This window comes from Necator americanus, chromosome X, assembly GCF_031761385.1.
Source record: "Necator americanus strain Aroian chromosome X, whole genome shotgun sequence".
Lineage (NCBI taxonomy): Eukaryota > Metazoa > Nematoda > Chromadorea > Rhabditida > Ancylostomatidae > Necator > Necator americanus.
The window spans coordinates 20,728,311-20,749,572 of NC_087376.1; the positions used below are offsets into that span (position 1 = coordinate 20,728,311).

At 41.1% G+C, this 21,262-nt stretch overlaps 5 protein-coding genes across 7 annotated transcripts; 1 reads left to right on the forward strand and 4 right to left on the reverse strand.

Moving 5' to 3' along the window:
- Positions 1 to 2,065: 2,065 nt before the first annotated feature.
- RB195_024459 (uncharacterized protein) lies at positions 2,066 to 2,656 on the reverse strand (the record flags this gene model as incomplete). Its single annotated transcript, XM_064212239.1, has 1 exon — positions 2,066 to 2,656. One exon carries the CDS (start codon positions 2,654 to 2,656, stop codon positions 2,066 to 2,068), a length of 591 nt encoding a protein of 196 aa, XP_064068120.1.
- A 1,432-nt stretch (positions 2,657 to 4,088) lies between these two features.
- RB195_024460 (uncharacterized protein) lies at positions 4,089 to 4,466 on the reverse strand (the record flags this gene model as incomplete). The annotated part of the gene is made up of 1 exon (XM_064212240.1): positions 4,089 to 4,466. The coding sequence occupies one exon, from the start codon at positions 4,464 to 4,466 to the stop codon at positions 4,089 to 4,091; it is 378 nt and encodes a 125-aa protein (XP_064068121.1).
- A 4,576-nt stretch (positions 4,467 to 9,042) lies between these two features.
- Positions 9,043 to 9,552, reverse strand: RB195_024461 (uncharacterized protein; the record flags this gene model as incomplete). Of its 2 annotated transcripts, none has more annotated exons than XM_064212242.1 (1): positions 9,043 to 9,552. In XM_064212242.1, the coding sequence occupies one exon, from the start codon at positions 9,550 to 9,552 to the stop codon at positions 9,043 to 9,045; it is 510 nt and encodes a 169-aa protein (XP_064068122.1). The 2 variants fall into 2 exon arrangements, with proteins under 2 accessions (XP_064068122.1, XP_064068123.1); XM_064212241.1 differs by having other exon boundaries at positions 9,043 to 9,525.
- Positions 9,553 to 10,972: 1,420 nt separating this feature from the next.
- On the forward strand, positions 10,973 to 13,848 carry RB195_024462 (uncharacterized protein; the record flags this gene model as incomplete). Of its 2 annotated transcripts, XM_064212244.1 has the most annotated exons (7): positions 10,973 to 11,077; positions 11,166 to 11,251; positions 11,302 to 11,373; positions 11,636 to 11,812; positions 12,932 to 13,115; positions 13,167 to 13,652; positions 13,744 to 13,848. In XM_064212244.1, the coding sequence occupies 7 exons, from the start codon at positions 10,973 to 10,975 to the stop codon at positions 13,846 to 13,848; spliced, it is 1,215 nt and encodes a 404-aa protein (XP_064068124.1). The 2 variants fall into 2 exon arrangements, with proteins under 2 accessions (XP_064068124.1, XP_064068125.1); XM_064212243.1 differs by lacking the exons at positions 11,302 to 11,373; positions 11,636 to 11,812.
- A 6,916-nt stretch (positions 13,849 to 20,764) lies between these two features.
- Positions 20,765 to 21,070, reverse strand: RB195_024463 (uncharacterized protein; the record flags this gene model as incomplete). Its single annotated transcript, XM_064212245.1, has 1 exon — positions 20,765 to 21,070. The coding sequence occupies one exon, from the start codon at positions 21,068 to 21,070 to the stop codon at positions 20,765 to 20,767; it is 306 nt and encodes a 101-aa protein (XP_064068126.1).
- Positions 21,071 to 21,262: the final 192 nt, after the last annotated feature.

The window sequence follows — 21,262 nt, forward strand, 5'->3', positions numbered from 1 at the left end:
TGATTGCTTTTCTGGTCTTTGCTTTCTGACATGTGCTAGCTAGGAGTTGTATTTGCGAGGAACTTAAGTTTGATTCCTTGCTGAATCAACCCACTGCAAGCACAATCTACCAGAAAATGATTTTTTTTATTCTTATCGTTTTTTTCAGGTTATATGTGGTGTTTTTAGAATACCTCTTGTTCGTTCATTTATTTTTTCTACCACTGACTATTCACACTCACTACACTCACTACATCGCCGATGATGAGTTTGTGCGCGTGAGATTGGCTCACGGTAATATGGGATTTATACCCAAGAAGAATGCAGTGGTTCGGTGGTAGAACGTTTATCAAATAAGCAGAAAGTCAAGCACACACAGAAGAAAAGCCGGCTTACCCAGCCAGACGATCAACAAGCCCTAACCAACGCGCCGCCTCCTTGCCATATGGTCGGCAAGAAGGGGCAGTGTGACGTCGAGCATTAACATTACATTACATTATTAATTATCGTGTTCCGAGATCGGAACACTCCGGCAACAACAAAAAATACCTCAATACATTACGAGAGAAAAAGTGTGTCGAATCCAATATTTGCTTCAGTTGACGAGTGCACGTTGCAGTCGGGCGTAGTGGGAGGTTGAGTAGGGAGGACCATTAGTTCTGACGACGTTTGTAGGGAACGCTGGGACGACCGCGGTTGCTGGACAAAAGCGTGTTATGCGGTAACCCGCAATGCACGCAATTGACACCGCAGTCGTTTCTGCCATGTTTCTCTTTGAAGCAGCGCTCGCATAGAGCAAGTCTGGCTGCCTGCAGAGTTCTGGCGAAAGCATCTGGGAATCTGCTGCATCTAGCACTGTGATGCATGTCGCGGTTTTGTTCCAGTGTGCGAAAAGCACATGGAGATCGTGGCTCCGAACGCTTAAGAAGTTCTAAGCAGGCAAATTCGATGACATCCAGCTGACGGAGAATATTGTCCTGACTAGCTTCTGGGCGGTGGGCAAGCGCTCAAATTGCGGCAGAAATAGGTGCAAAGGCGGGTGTCGTGTCCACTTCGTCGAGAAGGTCTTCCATATTGGCCACAGATAAGGATCGCAAACTATCCTCAACGGCTTTTTATACTGCTAGGTAAGCACCTCCCACCAGATTTAGCTCTGGTGTCATCTTGTAATGGCTATATGCGGATTATTGCGTATGTTATTGACTATTATATGATTTGGATCTGTTCGATATAGCCTGGTTGGCTGTCTTACGATTCTTATTTGCGGAGTGCATCACAGCACTTACTTGTACATGCCCAAAACAATTTTAACACGGGAATTATTATGGAAACAACAGTTTTTAACAGTGTAACGACAAGTTTTATCAATAGTATAACGATGGTGGGCCCCAACAAATAGGTGATCCCTATTGTTATTGCCATGGTACCTAACGTTCCAAGGGCCAATTCCCAGTGTTCTTTAAGAACTTTCAAGAGAGGCTGAAGATCAGGTAGATCAAATTTTCCAAAGTACTCGCGTTTTCTTCACTATTTTCTTCGGAGTAAACCTGACTTCGCTTATTTCTGGGATGGTATACAAGTGTTCCATGTAGATCAAATGTGATCTCATGCCCATTGCAAGACGTTTGACACTTTTGCTGCATCAGAGCGTTACTAAAATCCAGATATACTATATTAGTTTTGTTCGATGGCCCACATTCGATGGAGAACACTTGAGATTCGCACTGGACAGTTGCCCAGGTATTAATGCGAACTATGCACGAGACTTTAAAGGCATCACCCCACGAATCTGTGGTGGTGCAGATTTCAGGTGGAGTATTCGTATACGGGATGGGAGACTACGGAGAGGGAGGTGATTCCGTGCATTTCTTGCTAATTGCCGTAAAAAACGGCCCCGAAGATGCGGCACCGCACAATACTGGCGCGCTCCAATCGAACCTCTTGTACAAAATGGTGCGCCAAAACGAATGAAGCCGTGTCTTCTGGGCCGTTTTTTACGGCAATTAGGAAGAAATGGAAGGAATCACCCCCCTCTCCGTAGTCTCCCATCCCGTATACGAATACTCCACCTGAAATCTGCACCACCTCAGATTCGTGGGGTGATGCCTTTAACTTGTGCTCCTTCAAGGCAATTATAGCAGCCTTTTATTTCTTCAAATGTTATATCACAAGATTCTTCTATGATGTAATGCGCGCTGTTGAACATAAGGCTTGAATCAAGAACAATAGTGGTTTCATGTTGGTGAGTATAGGCGTTGATATTTCCTTCTTCTAACCTTAATTCTGTGAATGGGGTTTTAATGGGAAGTACATTTGTGATCTCTTTACGCAGGTTCCTAATAGAACCTAGTGGGCACTTGCATCTTCTAGGAGCCTTTAGATTTTCACAAGTACAAACCATGTGATTTTCGCATTTTGAGAATTCTTCTTTCGTTTGGATATGTGACTCGCATTCTACAGAAAGACTAAAATCATTCGGCAACATTAGTGGCTCGTTTTCGGAAACAGCGAATCTTCTGTACATTAGAGGAAAATGTGCTTTTCGAATTGAAACTGCAGTAATCGATAGCTCATCGTACTTGTGAGTGACATAAGGTGTCAGAATTATAGATTTTTCTTTTCCTCTGTTATACATCGGTATTTCGATGTCAACCTGCACTGCTGGTGTCCACTCCATGCAGCGCACAATTTTAAACACTGACCTACTTTTTTGGTACTTGTGCCAGACGCAAGAATGAGCATGTTGGCGTTGGGAGAAGATAACCGCAGACAATCCCGCCGCATGTTTCTTCACATGCACTGTATCCTGGATACTTTGCGGCCATATCTAATTCTGGTATAGTATTATTCGGGTACATTCTATTACAAATATTTTGTGTGCAGGATACCATCATCGCATCTCGTGATGCGAAAAAACTTGTGCATCGTGTCTCTTGTGAAGAAGAGTGGAAGTTTGCTGCAATTGCGTTTTATGTCGTTATTTTTCATTCTTATCATACCCACTGTAGTATTTAAGTGGTTGATTTGAATACAGATTTCTGAGTGAATTCTGTTAAAGAGTATTTCTTGTCTAAATTCTAATAGACATTTGCCTCTTGACGCGCACACCATTTCTGCAGTGTGCGTTGTGTAACCATATTGACAAGCAAATGTAGCACTTTTGAATGCTAAAGTGAACAAAGTGACTACTATTAAAGTGTTTGCAATTAGAGGAGATGGTTTGAACGTGCTTAGTTCGCACTCAACTTGTACATTAGTTCTTCTCCGCCTTTGTTTTCGGCATTTGCGTATGGACCACGCCATACCAATCACTGCTACGAGAATAGAGTACAAGGTTATGGATACAGTAAGAACGGCGCCAAATGGCCAACAATGTGGATTTCCTAAGAGTGCTCTACTCAAGATTGTTGAGGATGCCGCGCAAAATTCGTGACGCTCACATTTTTCGATCATTGTTATTACTTCGTTTCTCAAGTAGAAACGTATTTTTACCGTTACAGGCTTGTCCAATGGTGAAACAAGAAGAGTATACCTAATTTCTTCCCTAACATTTTTGAATGACTTGCATTCATGATCAAAGCACAAATCGAATTGTCCTCTAGGAGGTGTTATAAACGCGATACCTTCATTACAAGTAATACTGGTGTATGGTTGTGCATTACCAGGGTTGATTAGAAACAAGGATAACATTGCCGTTATTAGGCAGGATACTGTTGGTCGAGCAGACGTAGGGGTCATCGATCTGTAGAGGTCTGTTTCCAATTCTCGAATGACGTCTAAAGCGCGAGATTTGGAGATTCTGGCTAGATGATTTCTAGATTGAGTTGTTGTTATGATATGGATATCACTGTTCATGATCTCAGAGCTTCGTTCAACCGATTGTTGGTTGTCAGGCTCTGAACGAATTTCTATAGGGTATATTTTATTAACTAGTCTCTGCAAAATTTTGCGGCAAGGCAGTAGAATTTTAGCGGACCTTATCAAGCCGTCTGCGCTTCGAACTAAATCTTCTATTTTACTGTATACCCATTGTCCTCTGGGCAGTAATTCTTGTTCAACCAAAACAATTTCGCCGACTTGTGGGATTTTACTCACATGACGTTTCTGATTCAATTGACATCTTTGGCTGTCACGTAAAATAGTAAGATATTCAGTGTTTCATTTCTCCCAGAACTTTGTTGCAATGTTTTCTGAAGATGAGCAGCTGTTTGTATCAACTCTGGCTCAAATGTGGGATCGTTTCTGAAGTTGGACATTTCAGAAATTGGAATTGAGAATTTGAAATTTCCTTGTAGAAAATCAATAGGTCTGAGTGGAATTTCAGAAAGATCAGTTGCTGTGAGTTTTCTGAGTGGACGTGTATTTATAACTGCTTCTATACGAGTGACTACAGTAGCCATCTGTTCAAATGACAGTTTCTTTCTTCCAACTGACTTTTGGAAACTTCCTTTCACAGATCCAACAAGCCTTTCCCATACACCACCCATCCTTGGAGATGCTGGTGGGTTAAAAATCCATTTAATGCCTTCAGAGGCACAATAATTCATTACTGAGTTCCCCGTTGTTTCATCGCTTTCGAACAGCTTTTCAATTATTTTATGACTAAGTCTGAAATTTGATCCGCAGTCTGATCTCATTAAAAAAGATAAACTCTACGCGATACAGATCGAGAAAAACTATTGAGAAACGCCCCTGTACTAAAGCTTTCTAGCACTTCCAAATGGCTTGCTCTGATTGCAAGACAAGCGTAGAGACATATATACATTCTTTCATTTCTGTTGGATAGAAATGGTCCCATAAAATCACGTTCACGAATCACGTCCTACGTCTTGAAACGGATTGCTTGTTGTCACCCGATCTGATGGTAGTGGTGGCATCTCCGGAGCTCCGAAAGGCAAATTAAAAAAATGGCAACCTTGGCATCTCTTACAAATACTACAATCTTTTATGTTCTTCTTAATTGATCTTGATTGCTGCGGAATCCAATATTTCTGTCTAGCTAGAGAGAGTATGTGATCCTTGCTACAATGAGCATTGTTTTAATGCAAATCTGTAATAATGAGTCTAGCGAGGTCAGAGTCATTATCGATATAGAGAGGCATTTTTGTATCGAAATGTAGATTTGCATTTTCGAATTCCTGATTTGTATCTTATGATTCCATTTCCATCCTTTACGATTATTTGGTTCGGAAACCGTTTTTGCAGTTTTTTTCATGCTATCATTCTTATGAAATGATGCCATTATTAATTTCTCACTTAATCTCATCTCTTCACAGTCAATTATCGAGTTCGGGTCAAAACGCGAGATTTTAGATATTGCAATTGATGTCAATCTCGTAGAATTACATCGATTTATTTGTGCAGCACTTTTGCAACTCTAAATACAGTTCGCAAAGCTGTCTTTAAGCGTGAAAATCTCGATAGATCTACGAACATTGAGTTCGCAATATCATTATTACTCTCAAACTCATCAACATGGAAATTTCCAAGTGTTTCCACTTCTTCCATTATTTCCTCTCAATTCAAAGCATCGCTAGAGCGTAGTTCCCAGCTATATGGCTCTAGTCCCAGCCATTGCCGCCCTCTCACCCAGCTGTGTGAGTGGAGTTGAGATGATATTAGACCTCGCGTCCCTGCCCCTGCTCGATTGTTATGTGTTGGAACAGGGAAATAGTTCACGAAAATGCCTTTGCTCTCAACCTGAGATTTAATTTTTTTTTCAATTCGATCTTTCTGATTGGTTATGAAAGCTGGAAGTTTTCGAGAGCAATTAATCCATTGTAAAGCGATTTCATTATCAGTGACAAAATTGAAGTGATCTATATTGTGATCAAGATTTTCTAGGATACTCTTTCCCAGTCTCATTCCAATGAGCATTCCAAGCACTTCTAACCTTGTAATTATTTGTCAGCATTTTTCGGGAGTTAACTTTGACTTTCCGCTAATCAATTGCGTGACTTCGTTAATGCCATTATGACGCAAGAAGGCGCAAGTTGATATCGCAAGATTATTTGCATCACACAATATCCATAAATCTGTTTTTGAAATGTGACGTTTTCGCACTCCTGTATCTAAGGTGCGAAGATTTCGCACATTCGTGAGAATTGTCCTGGGAATGCTGATACACCATTGATCTCTTCGCAGATGTAGTTCCATTTATTAGTCATTATTGGATTAACATAGCCATTCCACTTAATTCCAGTGTCATAGATTTCTCGCACTAGCGATTTCAAATTGATAAGCAATGGCGTAGTTACACCTATAGGATCGTAGACAGAATTTATTATCTAACCACATCTCGCTTAGTAAGTGATGTTTTCGGTGAAAAATTTACTTCCATTACATTACATTACATTTTACATTAAACTCATCAGTTTCTGTGTTATATTTAACACCTAAGGATTAGATATCACCAGCAGGTGATCTGTCTTTCTCATGTATTCCTTCATTTACAATCTGAGAATTTGACACGTATTCTCGTAGGTTCACACCAAGTTCCTTAAAAAGATTTTTTGATTCAACATACTTCTTCAAAGCTTCCTGCTCAGTTGCAGCTGTCAATAAAATATTAATATTTCTTGCTATTTCGTGTGAAAGTGGGGTATTCTTTGCATTTAAGTAATAAGTAAGTAAGTAATTGCCATATTCAATATGCTAGGAGATGCGGTAACGCCGAATGGTAAACGGTTAAATCTGTAAACAATTATATTGCTATGTGTAACAACTATGTGACATGCGACGGGTGTCTTTGACCCAAAGAAAGCGGCAAAGGTATTCGTGCTCGTTTACGATTCTGATCTGAGTGAATGCATTTTCGATATCGCATGTTAATATAAACTTGCTGTATCGACTACGAATTAGGATATCGTGAATTCATATCAACGAAAGATTCACCGGTGTGAACTACATCATTTAATGATAGTTTACCTCTTTGTTTCGAGGATGCATCAAATACGATTCTGAGAGGTTTCGTTTTTGAAGGTTTCCACACTCCAGACTGTGGCATATAATAGATGCCAGCCGCGTTTCTGACTGGTTCATCTACCTCTTCGATTACGGAATCTTTGAGGTAATCATTCAATATTTTGCTGTACCACGACCTTTGCTCATTGTTGGTGGCCAGCTGTCTCTGTAAGGACTCGAGCCTACGGTATACCATCGCGTAATTATCGGATATATCGATTCCTTAGAAGGAAAAGGTGCAGTCACAATACTGTCCTTAAATGATATAGTTCTAGAGTATTTTTCAAAATACTCAAATGTTTTTTCATCATTTGAAAATTCATTGGATGGAAATTCCTAATCCATCCAATAAGAAAATCTTCTGAAGTATATCCGCTTCAATTAACTCCTGAACGAACGTAACACTATGCGTAATCTCTCTGCTAGTTAGATTTGCTGGACTTGTACTACGACCATGAAGAAATGGACCTAATAATGTTCTGCCAACATACAGTCAGGATGGTAGCCTTGTTCTAGTGCTACTCATTACAAGTTCGTAGTAGTAATCTAATCCAATTAGAATTTGTGGATTTTGGTGTTCACCTCTCAATCTTGCATTGGACAAACAAATATCGTTACCTTGAAGAAACTGCTTATCTTGTTCTAAAAGATATGCTGAACGAACACCGTTAGTTATCATGTGTTTTGTTTGAACCGTTAGATGAATCCCTTTTCCAAAAACTGTGGATATTTTCAATGGAACAAAGAACGTTTTAAATTTCTCAGTATGGCCACCAATGCCAGACATGGTGCATATTTCCGTTTTTTGCTTTGGGAGTTCAAACTCCTCTGCTGTACGTTCGTTTTTCTTTGTGCACCTGTATCAAAAAATATGAGAACTCGCTCATATTGGCTTGTTTTGTTATTCCACATATTTGCTTCGGCAGTCACGAGCACTACTTGGTCTTTTGTGGTATTGTCGTTAGAATCGACTTTCACGAAAGAATCACTTTGAATTGGATTTTCGGTATGTACATTCGAAGTTCGATCTCGTTGACGAACGTCATTTGAGGTGCGATTGCGCAATCCGGCATTATTCCCTCCTATTTCGCCAGTAGGGGGTCTTCTGTTGTTCGTTGCTGCATTGTTACCAAAGCGCAATCGATTTTGCTGATTTGTTACATTCTCGGATGATCTTGTAAAACACAAGCTTTGATGATGGATCCTTCCACAGTGGGGACAGTTTGGTCTAGTGCACTGATTACTTTTGTGCTCGTCGCTGAAGCATTTCCAACAGCGATTGGAGTTAATCACAACGTTCCTCTTTTGTTGGATATCTGTTACTGTTCTGCAATTATGAGCAGAATGAGAGCAGATCAGAGCTATCACAGAAAATACACTGCCTATCATTTTTTCTTGTCTCTGACCTATGCAGAGTTTGATTCCTTTTTATTTCTGTGTTTTCGGTCTTAAAACGACCTTTTAATCTTGATTCAACGAATTTTTTTAGCATTGATCTCCTTTTCGAGTTGCTCCATAACGTTTTCTACTTTCACATCTTCCATTTCTTGGATAGATATAAGGACATTTTTCACAATATTGTACGGAAACTTCTCTAGTATTCTTTCTGTCCACATGGCAACTTGTGTATTGGGTATATCCTGGCCCGCCGATACCATTTGGTTAATCAACATTCTTATTTTGTCGAAAATATATGTGCAATTCTCGGCATTGTTCCTTGCACATGGAAGGTCGATTAGTTTCTGCACGATCTTTGCTCTATTTATAGGTTTGTTACCATATTTTTTCTTTATAGTTTCAACCATTCATTTGTAATTCTGGGGAATTAATTGTATCTTTTTGATGGTCATTTCCGCTCTTCCTCGAAGACTATCTTTGAGAAGAAGCATTTTCTCAACTGTACTCACTCAGTACTTTATTTTGATGTACCAAAGTTTCATAGACTGCACAGAACTCTGGAAATTCTTCATCTCACCAAAACCTAGGAAGTTTCATTTGACTTGGTTTGAGAGTTCTACATATGAACTCTTCTTCGATCGCCTCTCTGCTGCTATCAGAATGATCCTCTGACAGCCATATTGCGTCATCTGGGCTGAAAGTCTAGTCACTACTTTGATCTGTTGCCGCTCTGGCACCTCTCGTTTGTGGTGATCGATTATTTGCATCTTCAAGATGCGTTACTATTCGTTGGTTTCTATGTAATTTTATTCCCAACTTCCTTGCAAATTTATTAGCTTGACTTGCTGCTTCTGTGGCTCTTGCTTCTAGCATGAATATCACTTCATTTGCTCTTGCCATGATATCAGTGAATTTTGTTTCACTTTCAATTTCTTCGACTTCTTTTTCGAGGTCCTTCTTGTTGCCTTTTGTTTTGGAATCATTGTATTCCATCTGCAGTTTGTCTATCAGTGACTGCAAAGAGTTTCTGCTTTGATCGATAGTTTTCATACCACTTTTTATAAGGTTGGTTGAGGTCAAATATGCCTCAAACATTTCCTCATCTGACCCATTTGGGTTACACTCTTCTTTGTAGAGTGAAAATTTCTCCAGAAGTAGCTGGAGAGTTTTGACGCTATGGGCCATAGGTTTTCTATGGAAAACCAAAGACATCTTTCTCGATGTTGCACAACTAGGGGCTTGCTGTGGGCAGCTGAGGGGCTTGCTGCACTTTTACGGCACTTTACCGATGCGCCAGAAAATTGTGCGCGTGAGATTGGCCCACGGTAATATGGGATTTATACCCAAGAAGAATGCAGTGGTAGAACGTTTATCAAATAAGCAGAAAGTCAAGCACACACAGAAGAAAAGCCGGCCTGCCCGGCCAGACGATCAACAACCCTAACCAACGCGCCGCCTCCTTGCCATATAGTCGGCAAGGAGGGACAGTGTGACGTCGAGCATTAACATCACATTACATTATTAATTATCGTGTTCCAAGATCGGAACAGAGTTCTCCACTACTATTTGCTGTACTCTGCTACGACTAACCGCTGCAAATCCATTCTTTCCATTTCAAATAGAAGTGCCTGCTATAACTATTCACTATACGTCAATTCTTTCTAATTCCATTTACACTGCTCCTCCCTGGATACTGAGACTAAAAATTTTACAAGCTTCTACAAACCGCTTAAGGTGAGTTGCTTTTGGATGTCTCTTTAACTGTTGCAAACTTTCCTTTCTTGGTTATCTTCCGCGACATATGCTAGCTTGAAGTTGTTTTTGGCAGGGACTTCAATGATTCGTGTCATTTACAACTCACGGCTGGCAGAATCTTTGGTACTGAAGCATTATTTATGTGCCTGAAAATTGGATTTATTTTGCACGCTGTTCTCATATGTCCACACATTTCTCACATGTATATCTCTGCAGTTTAGAGGTTCTATCCCACTGTGCGCTCGCTTTATTAAATTCTAGATTCTAGCCTATTACAACGTTTCGTATACGTCCATCTACATCAACATTTTCCTTTCATTTCATCTTGCCTTGATTCTGCTTGGAGTTCATCAAAAGCTATCTATAACAAATCCTATGTAATGCAATCAGAATTAAAATTTTTCCAGTGAATTTCCCAATTTCGGTTTGAACACAGCTGCAGTTGTCAAACGTAGTAAGTAGATCCAGGGCACTTTATTCGCCTTTGTCCTTTAACTCTTATTCTGTCATTTTATCCAGCCGACTGTGTACGGGAAAGATCTCGCATTTCGCAAAGGCTGGTCCCGTGTGAAAAAATGGATCACAAGCTGTCGTTATTTCGCAATGCTGAACAGGGTAACATTCGTATCTAGTTGTGTCTATATCACCATACGCTATGTCATCGTCCTCTCACTAACTATGGGACTGTCCCATCTGCGCCAAAATACTTCTAAGAAAGAATCTGTACTCTCATCTAAGAGTAACCCACAAATATTCTGACCAGCACATAGCTCAGGTTAAGCTGGAAGTGAAGAAGACTAGTTCATCAAAACCTATTCCTGAAGTACCCTGTATGTATTGCCCTATTTGTTGTGAGGGTTTTACCGACCGCGAAAGTATGGCCTGTCATTGCGAAGACAATCATAGCGAAGACGGTGCTAACGGTAAACCCCAAGACTATACTGTTTTAGTGCTTACATTTGATACGGTTGGAGAATTCGAGGTAGGTCGCATTGGAAGTATTCACTGAAATGCACTGAAAATAAATAGAGTGTAGTTTCCTCAGTTCTAAGAAGTTTGCAATATTCCAGGAATGGTTGCATGAGCAGTGTGAAAGAAGTGGAACTAGTTTTTTCAAGCGATCAAGTTATGCCAAGGGCTCGTCGTCCTCTCTAAGGTGCTTATAAAATGTAAATTTTGCATACAAAATATGACCTAATTCCTTAGATACAATCGGGCTGGCACATATGAGAAAGCAACCACTTCAAAGGCAAATCTAGTAAAAGGATGTTATCAGCTGTTCATGTTTTATGAACGTTCACATTGCTGATGATGGTAAAGTCAACATAAAAGGATGTTTGGGGCATGTCGGCCACGATATAGAGCATGCGCTGCTCCATCTTAACAATACACAGAAACAACTTTTGAGAACTCTTCTCGAAGGTCTGAGTCAAAAATTGCTTGAAAAATGACAAATCTAGACCTATTTTCATGTACAGAACATTCAATGGACTATATTTTGTGACGCTTCAAAAGGGGACAACTCAGTGAAAACCTCTAGGTTGTGGTTTGTCGAAGGGTCAGATCTTTGGAATTTGGCAACAAAATTTGGATTACGCCCTGGTTATCGCGACAAGAATGACATGAATTCCTTGATGCACCGCCAAGCAGGGGAGAACCCGGGCGACGGAATCCGTGTCCTAGAGGTTACTGATGATCCTAGTGGACGAGGATTTTGGTTAAAGGCATCACCCCCGAAAATTAGGGGGGGGAAAATTTAAGGGGGAAATATTTAAAAAGAAGAGGAAAAAAAAAGGAAGGGTGATTCCGTCCATTTATTGCTAATTGCCGTAAAAAACGGCCCGGAAGATGCGGCGCCGCACAAGACTGGCGCGCTCCAATCGAACCTCTTGTACAAAATGGTGCGCCAAAACGAATGAAGCCGTATCTTCCGAGCCGATTTTTACGGCAATTAGGAAGAAATGGACGGAACCACCCTCCTCTTCGTAGTCTCCCATCCTTTATACGAATACTCCACCTGAAATCTGCACCACCTCAGATTCGTGGGGTGATGCCTTTAAGTGAGCTGCTTGACATGATACCTAAAATTTTGGCAAACAAGCTCATTTCTTTAGTAATGATCACTCCGACACAGTTAGAATGGTTGAGAAAATTCTCGCCACGTGGAATTGCAGTCGACGACACACATAATGTCACACGTTACAATCTAAAGCTAGCGACTGTTTCAGTAGCTGACAACAAAAACCGGGGTCTTCCGGCTGGTACAGTTTCACTCCTAATTGCTCACATTAATAGTTGATAACAATATTGATAAATGGTTTCGCATTAAAGCTTTTTTACTGAGCGGCACAATGACAACATTGGATGTGCAGAGACTCTTTTTGGAGATCAAGAAGCTTCTGCCTGATTTCAACCCACAACAGATAGTTACTGATGAAGCTCCATGCTTTTACAACGGACTTCGAGCTGTTTTTCCGGAAACGCGGACTAAGCTGCACTACTGTAGATGGCACATCGACCAAACATTCAAAAGGAGCGCCTCCAGATTAGCTGCGGTAAAAAAAAACCAGAGATCATTCCGCCTACTTTTGTGCTACCTACGGAGTAATTCTTCTGGCTCGCATTCGAGGACAAGTAAAGAAAGACCTCAGTGAACTTCTCCTCATTGCTGACCTCACTTTGTTTGAGTCACGCTTCGGTCAAATTCTCGGTTTTCTCGAAACAGAAGGCCAAACTGGAATGGTTAATTATCTTAAACAGAACTATTTAGGCAAGTATAGAACCGTTTTGGCTTCACTTCCCTTTTCCCGAAAGGCCGAAAGGCTTTTTCATGAAGGACTGCCAGTTGGGCACCATTTGCAAACAAATGTGCCGTGATGGACACGACAATGATTAGTGAAAGGTGGCATCTGCGTCTAAAAAAGGACTTCCTCCACAGAAATGCCAACTCAAGAGCCGACTTTCTGGTAGAGCTGCTAATCAGAGCTGTGGAGGACCTGGCTGATTCAGCCGAAATTAGGGTAAAACGTTTTTGCAAACGTTTGAAATATACTCTTAAGTGATGATTGTAGGATCGCCATCCACTCGCAGCATCCTCTTTCCGTGTTCAGCAGTCCACTAAATGTCATAGATGGGCATTGAAACACTACGAGAGCAGGCCTGAGAAGGTGAAGCGAGAGGGAGAAAAGAAATGGGAACTTCACGGAAAGGATGTGGCGGAAAAATACCAAGTGGTACACTTGGGTGGATGCGCATGTAGTGAATCCTTGAGTGAGAACGTTCACTGTCCACTCTGCGGTGTCTATCCCTACTCTTGGCGCTGCACCTGCTTGGATAATAGAGCTGGAATCAGTTGCCTTCACAGACATGCGGCAAAATTATATGGAGGAGGCGTTGTAGAAGAGCATCCATCTACTTCATACGTCCATGAAATACCCGATACACAGCTAAGTGAGACGATGCATGAAGTCGACGAAGTACTTTCCACTCAGGATTTGGTCACGGCAGCTCAGGAGTGCAAACAAGAGCGAACTCAAATAAGGAGCAACATTGAAAGTGTAAGTGTTCCATCGTCAACTGCCTCCAACCTTCCCAAATTATCAAATATCAGATGTTGATTGTCAAATTTCAAAACAAACAAATATTTAGAAATATGTAGTCCTGAGCGCAAATGTAAACATTCCCGTAAACACTGACACAAGAGAAGCGGCGGAAACGCTCAAGAAGATTTATGATCTTGTTGATCAAGCATAAAAATTAAAAGTTGGTCAGCCCTCTACAGAAGGAGTGCATATCGCTGCTAGGCCAGAGCTGACTAAACCCGGAGCAAAACCTCAGCTCACTAAGGCAGAGCTTTACACAGTAAGTTTCCCACGTTAATCAGAACATACGTGATTGTAATTTCAAAGACAGCATTGCAGCGCTCCCAATATCGAAGTAAAAAGAAGAAAGAAAAGAGCAAAGAGGGCAATTAACACAGAGAAAGAATGGCATAAGGCACAGCTACATTTCATACATGTATATATGTATATACTAAGCAACGTGATATGTACAGGAAGTATTATGTATTATTTTTGCATATAAAATAAAGATTACAACTACATAAACACAAAAACCCCTTTCTTGATTCACGATATGTACCACACGAAAAGAAATGAGCGAACAAAAGATATGCTTGATGAGCGATCACATCCTAACAGAAACGAGAAGAAAAACTGGGATTTCTGGTAGACTGCGCCAGCTGTGGGTTGCTTGAGCAAGGAGTCAAAATTAAGTCCCTCGCAAATACAACTCCTAGCTAGCACATGTCAGGAAGCACAGACCAATCGAGAAAAGCAATCACAGCATATACTGCATATCTAGAAGTAACTTACCTCAGCCGATAGATTTTAGAAGGTAGACTAGTGAGTAGGAGTGTAACTTCCCCTTTTATGGCGAGACGAGTGTAGAAACTAGCGCATGGACCCATTGGGGTCAGGTCGAATAGCCGCAAATGCCTGCTAACACCATAGGCCCTCACTTCTGCGAAGGGCCGCAGATATGGCAGAGCTGGCAGCGAGCCGGCGCGACGCGACCGCCCGTGCAGTCGTTTAAGTAGATTTAGATGGCACCTAACATTGGTCCAAGGGGCGGAGCCACCCGCAGCCGGGTGTAAGTTTAGATACGAGTCAAAGTAGAAAACTTATGAAAAGGTAAAAACCACAACTTTAAAAACAGAAAAACAAGATAAAACAGTCACAACAAGCAAAACGCGGGGACGGAACAAAACAGTCAGACATACAAATAATTTTAAAAACCAAATAGAACGAAGAAACAAGTCATGCAAAACAGAGATAATGCAGAAGGCGAGAAGAAAAATGGAATCCAAATGAAATAGGAAAAGCAATAGAAGAACAAATTGAACAAAGAGAAGAAAAGCGGATAGAGGAAAATATTAGTACTGAAGCAGTCACCTTAAGACCGTGATCGAGTACTGTGCAAGTGAAGAAGCGCCCACAGTAACGGATCATGGAAGCACGAAAAAAAATCGGGAACGGAAACAGTAGACATGTGTCGTTCGTCGGCGTACAAGCAGGACGAAAAATGCAGCATACCAGCAACAAAAATATACGGAACTGCATAACTAGCTGCACATTTGACCAGAAAGTGATAGAAGTACGCCGGTGATCTACACCATAATTCTTAGTTCCGTACGGTGTTTTATGAAACAGATCCACAACAAATGAAACTAAAGACGAAAATGATTGAAAAGGTATGGTTCTGCGATAAAACACTTGACTACACAAGTGGAAAAAACTGCAAAACGAAGCCAAAAATTTCATATAACCGCAGAGGCGTGGGGCAGCTAGGGGATAAGACGCAGAATTTGAAGTGGTGCGAGACAAAGGATTTGTCGTTCAGTTGAAGTAACAAATTTATTTATGTTCCACTACAGCGATCTACACAACATCATTACAAATCCAAATGAAAAATCAGTTAGCTAAGACCTTATTGTACGCCTACGATCTGGCTAAACTGCACTGTAGAAAGAAAGGTATTAGATTTTGAAAAGTGTATCTAAGGCAATGTGAAATGTCAGTAACTGTCAAGGCAGTGCAATGTGAAATGTCAGTAACTGAATTTCGAGGTCAACATTGTGCTTGTCAGACTAGTAACAGAGTAACAGAATATACGCCCCTGCGCTACAGACGCATTTCCTGAGCAGTCATGTTGAGCACGCAAACGTCAGATGCATGCAAAAACCAATCCGTAATTGCAAGAAAGCAACAAGCTCACGAGAATGTCAATCAAAAGGGGATACGCTAAGACTGACCATTCGCACTCGAAGACTATGACGACAACAAGAGAGTGCAGGCAGCGAGGACAATATGCAAAGAGTGCGCAGAGGGAGTGTGAGAGTGTAACTCGACCGGTCTTGGGCAAATTGTGCAGCGACAGGGCCAGCGCAGTTCGTGTCCTCGCGCACCAGTTGCATCCACTTACTGACGCTACACCGGTCTGATCGATAACGCTGCAATGTGCCGCTCTTTGGGCGATCGGCATCATTCACAGATATGTTCGGTATCCTTGGATGTTGTCATGAATTTGTGGTCTCATTTACCTGAAGACAATTTTAGCTAGCAGACTTGGATTTCACATCATTAGAACAACGGAATCGACCAGAAATGTGGACTTGGCGAGATTTCGCTTAGATTTTGGCGTTGGGGCAACCTGCCGATGATTTGTGCTAGTAAAAAAATGCATATAAAGAGAATCCCACTGGACTTTCAGCATGCTGTGATCATGCCTCAGCACAGCAATAAGTGATAGAACGTGTCCTGTGGAAATTCGCAGTCGACAGTCGTTCCTACGTAAGTAGCTGACTTTGCCTACCTACCACTCATCGTGCGATGCATCACCTACTAAGATATATAATAATTCACGAACCACTTAATTTGGAGGCTGTAGGGTGTGTGGCTCAGTCGGTTAGAGGCCCGTTGTAGCCACACGGTCGAGGGTTCGAAACCGCCTGGTGCAAACCAAGCCCTTTATCCCTCCAGAGTCTATAATTGCTACCAGACTTGTCTGGGAGGATAAAAACACTGGATTGATCATCGTTGGCGCATCCCAAGTGGATTGATACGCAGTGACTTTATCCTTTATCCTTTACTAAATTGTCTTTGAGAATTTTGGTTAAGAAATCAGATAGATTAGAGCTTTCAAAAGTAAGGAGTGGGGGTGAGGATTAATGAAGTCCTGTAAGTTCTGAGGTTTTTGTGGCCTACGTTGTTTCTATGCGAAACTTTCGAAAAATGGTCGTATTTGTGAAACAGGGGAAGGAATAGGAACAAAAGGAAGTGATAAAGAACTGGTCATGTGGATGATAAATAGGTGTTTAAGAGAGGGACCTTCTGTATCTCCGATCTCTTGTATGAAAGAGAGTTAATTTGATAAGATTTCTGTACTTTTTCAAGGTAACATCCACACAAAATTCGCTCCTTCTCTCTTTTACTGTACTGCCACACAAAATATCTTGTATTATTAAGCACATTCTTTTTAATTGATTTAATAATTTGGACAACTCTCACCATTTTTCTTTTCATATTTCCCTCTAACTGTGTAGATCTCATTGTCTCTATGGTCAGAACAGTATCTAAGACATCTGCTTGCGTCTTCATGAATGACTGAAGCGTGACTTCGTCGAGGCAAGTTTGCGTCTCCCCGGCATATCTACTGGACAATGGTAGTGTCTCGGAGGCATGTGAGGAGAATCCGACGAGACCCTCTTTACCGTTCCTCTAAAGAAAAACACGATTGTTACAGTCTTTTACGGAAGCTAAGGTATACCGCCATCGGGTCCGTTAGAACCTAAGAAGTCGAAATAGATGCAATCAATCCTACCACGCGCCCAATCTTCAAAAAATTACCTCCTAAACTAAAACTATATTAATATTCGCTGTGCTTACCCCTTGTCACCGAGTGATAGAATTGCTCCACAGCTGTTATTAGGTTACGACCAGCATGTGACCCCAAAAAATTCTTAATGTAGAACCAATAGGTTGGTCACGATTGCGCAGCCTTCCCTGCTATCAATTTCTGAATTCTTAACATTTATCCAAAACCCCTCTAGAGATCCGCAGTTTCAAGTTCCTAAGACAGAATGGTGTGAGGCAGCGTCAACTGTGTAGTTGGGAAAAAACCTTCTGATAATGACCTCCTCCATAAAAGAACTTCCAGAAAACGACCCCTTCTTTCTTATTCTTTCTAGTATAGCCGCTCATATAGCAATGAAAAAAGTTAATTATAATAAAGAGAATTAAAGAAACAAATTGGACGCTAGACAAATAAATCAAATAATATAATATGCCAAATATTAATAAAGAGTGCTTTGATGGATATTAATATAAAGTGCCGCAAGTAAAATAAAAATATATAATATAATATAAACGGCATCGATAGCTCACTGTAAGGAACCATTACTGAACCATTATTTCTGCAAAATGAAAAAAAAATGAAAAACCTGGAAACGGCGAAGAACACGTTTTAAAACCATTTTCACAATATTTCCGACTATTTGCAAACAGTTTTACTGATTTACAATGGAAACGAAAGGTTGACAGGTCGATCCCCTCCGGAATGTTGATTTTTGCAAAACCGAAAAAAACAGTTTTTTGAAATTGTATTTTGAGCACTGTTCGCCGCATAGGCGTTATTTAGAGGTTATTTTAGCAGTTAGAACCAGTCCTTAATTGGAAATTACTGCTGGACAGGTCGGATTTTAGTAGCTTGAAGTAAACATAAATAACGAACTACTGAAAAGAGGAAAACAAAAGTGGCTGTGTTCTGTAAAAGAAGATTTGCGTTATAAAAAGGTCAAACCTTTTTTCTAGGGACCATCTGGTTTTTTTTAAGAGAAAAAGTTGAGAAATTTAGCATTGTTCTCAACTTTTTCTCAACTAGATTTTGAGAGAACGAAGACTACCTGTGGAGAAGTAAAAAAGAATTACAATAGCAAAAATCTTCCTCTATAACATGTTTCAAACCGAGTTCATTTTTATAAATTACGAGCTGAGTTATTGGAATTTGTTCGAAGTCATAAGGATTTTGACGCGTTGCCGAAAATCTGAGATTTCGTTGTTCGATCATTGTAGAAGAGCAGTTTGCGCTTTCGGTTCTGGTGCACATTGTTTGAATTAAAACTGCCATTTTCAACTGATCAGAAAAGTACTATCTCGAAGTCAGAGGAACTGGGAATGGAAATATTGGCCAAAGACTTGTATCCCTTCTTATTGTTTGTTTTTATGAGCAGAATAAAGCAGTCAGGAACAGAACGTACTGCCGTTATACCGATGATTGTTTTGTTGTAACGCCAGCGCTATCCGAAATGGATGTTTTAAGATTCGAAATGGATAATCGCAGTCCATCAAAGTTATTTTGGAACAGCTGACGAATTACTGGCTAGAATCTTAAAAGCTACCCACGATAGCTAGTTCGCAAGGTTATACCCAATCTCGAACTGCGAGTAAATTAGTGAGGACCTCACGTGAATGTGGATTTTTTCTGTGCATCCATTTTGTCTCCGGCTTCTTAATTGCTGCAGAGCTTCGGGATCTTTTGCGACCCCAGTTACAAAATGATGTCGTATTGGTGAACATATCGAACGACAGTATCAAGCGACAACTAGTTAATAATAGGCGCTACTATAGGGAATGTATGTCGGAATGTTGCATTGTTTGTTCATACAGTAAATTTAGAGATTCCGCGAAAGTCGGAGTGATCTACCACATAGAAACACGTCGTGCTATGCTGTTTATAGCGAGGAGTCTGGAAGAATACTCAGTTTGTGTATCAAAGCACGTTTGACTGCGAAAAAAAATGTAGAAGTTCGATCACACAATTGGGTCCACACAACAATGAGTAACTTGTTGGAAATGATTATGTAGTAAAGTGTACTTTTGTAGTTTGTAAGAGGAAAATATCTGCTAGGGTGGCATCAGAGGGATGCTAGATTTCTCTCAGAAATCTATCCATGAGTAGCAATTATATCGACTATAAATGACTTCACGCCGTTCGTGACGATCTGTGAGCCATAGGATTGTTCTGCATGCACTTTCATAACATTTTATCCAGGTACTGTTATTTAAAGATACTGTCATTCGCCTTGAATGACAATTTGGTAACGCGATAGCTCACTGGTTCCACATTAATAAGCTGTAGAGGACTACTACATGTCTTCCTTTTGGGAGCTCCTCCGTAGTAGAGTTTGAACGAAATCAAGGCCTTTCAAGTAGAGAGCAGTTTAACGAAACATACATCATTAGATATCTCGAGCCCATTTATAGTCTCTGTTAAATATGAGATTGTCGAGATGCAAGGTTTCGTTATGGCGGAATTTTTCTCCTTGTCAACGAGGTTTTGGTCAAATAAAGTTCCATCAAAAACTTCTTCGGTAAAACGAGAGAACATAGACTCAAAACACTATGATTATTATGATCCGTGTTTGTGCATTTGAGGAGCAATTTCACACAGACGTTTGCTCTAGCTTCCCTTTCCGAAGTACTTAACAGTATATGTCCTCCTTTTGGGACCTCCTGCGTAGATGCGTAGATGAGGACTTTCTAAGGATAATCTCGGTTCACATTCTCCTTCATATGTGTCTTGCTGAGACAATTTGATACTGGTGTTTTTGTGGGATCGAAACACTTTTGCTTCACCTTTTTGCTTCCCTAGATCCTGGTTTTAGCTCTAGCAGCTTCTAGACGATTTTTGGCCGTTTCTTTATCTGTTGCCAAATCACCTTGTATGTATGAGTGAGTGACTAGAGACTTTAGGGATTTTATCACCCTAATTGAACAGACCAAAAGGCGGTGGTTCAGTGGAATGTCTTTATTATGTGAGTACAGTTGAGCAGAACAATTGCCAGCAATAGGATCGAATGAATGAGTGGACAGAACGTTGTCTGCCGCACTCTTAGACCGTATAAGTGGTAATCATAAGCTAGAATAACCATAACCGCAAACGGCACTTTATACCACGTCCCCTATCTATTATCGGGGTCGATGATACTGCCGCAGGCGACAACAGCACAAAATAAGCTACAACAAATTCTAGTTCGACGAATGTTTTCCTTCGTACGGCTGGACTGTTGCGGAGTTTTGTGGAGTGGCGTGGGTGGCGGGCTGACGTTGGGTTAGTGGATTGCTGATGGTGTCTTGAGAGTTCGGCTTGGTGTAGGTGCATTGATGACGGCTTGTGGCTTGTTGATGACGATGACGGCGTTGACGGTTGGAGTTGAAAGAGTGGTTACTTCTTGTACGGCCGCTTCGTGGGCAGCTGCGGTCTTTTGGAGGAGCAAAGCAGGAAATTGTGGCCAAGACCACAACGTCCACACTTCACTCCACATACGTCCTCGTGTGCCGTTTTTAGGCAGAGGAAGCACAGGTTCAGCCTTGTCGTCTGTGCTGTTTTGAAGATTGGATCCGGGAATCGTGGACATCTCCCGGAATGGTGATTGTCACGATTCTCGTCCACAGTGCAAAATAGGCAGCTGGACTTAGGAACAGTCCTTTCCAGAAGCGTTTGGCAGGCTTCTTCAAGACTGTCGAGGCAGGGGAGCAGATGATGCAGTAGTGTGGCGATGTCGCATCTGTCCAGATCGGCCAGGACGGAGAGCATAGCATCAGCGGAA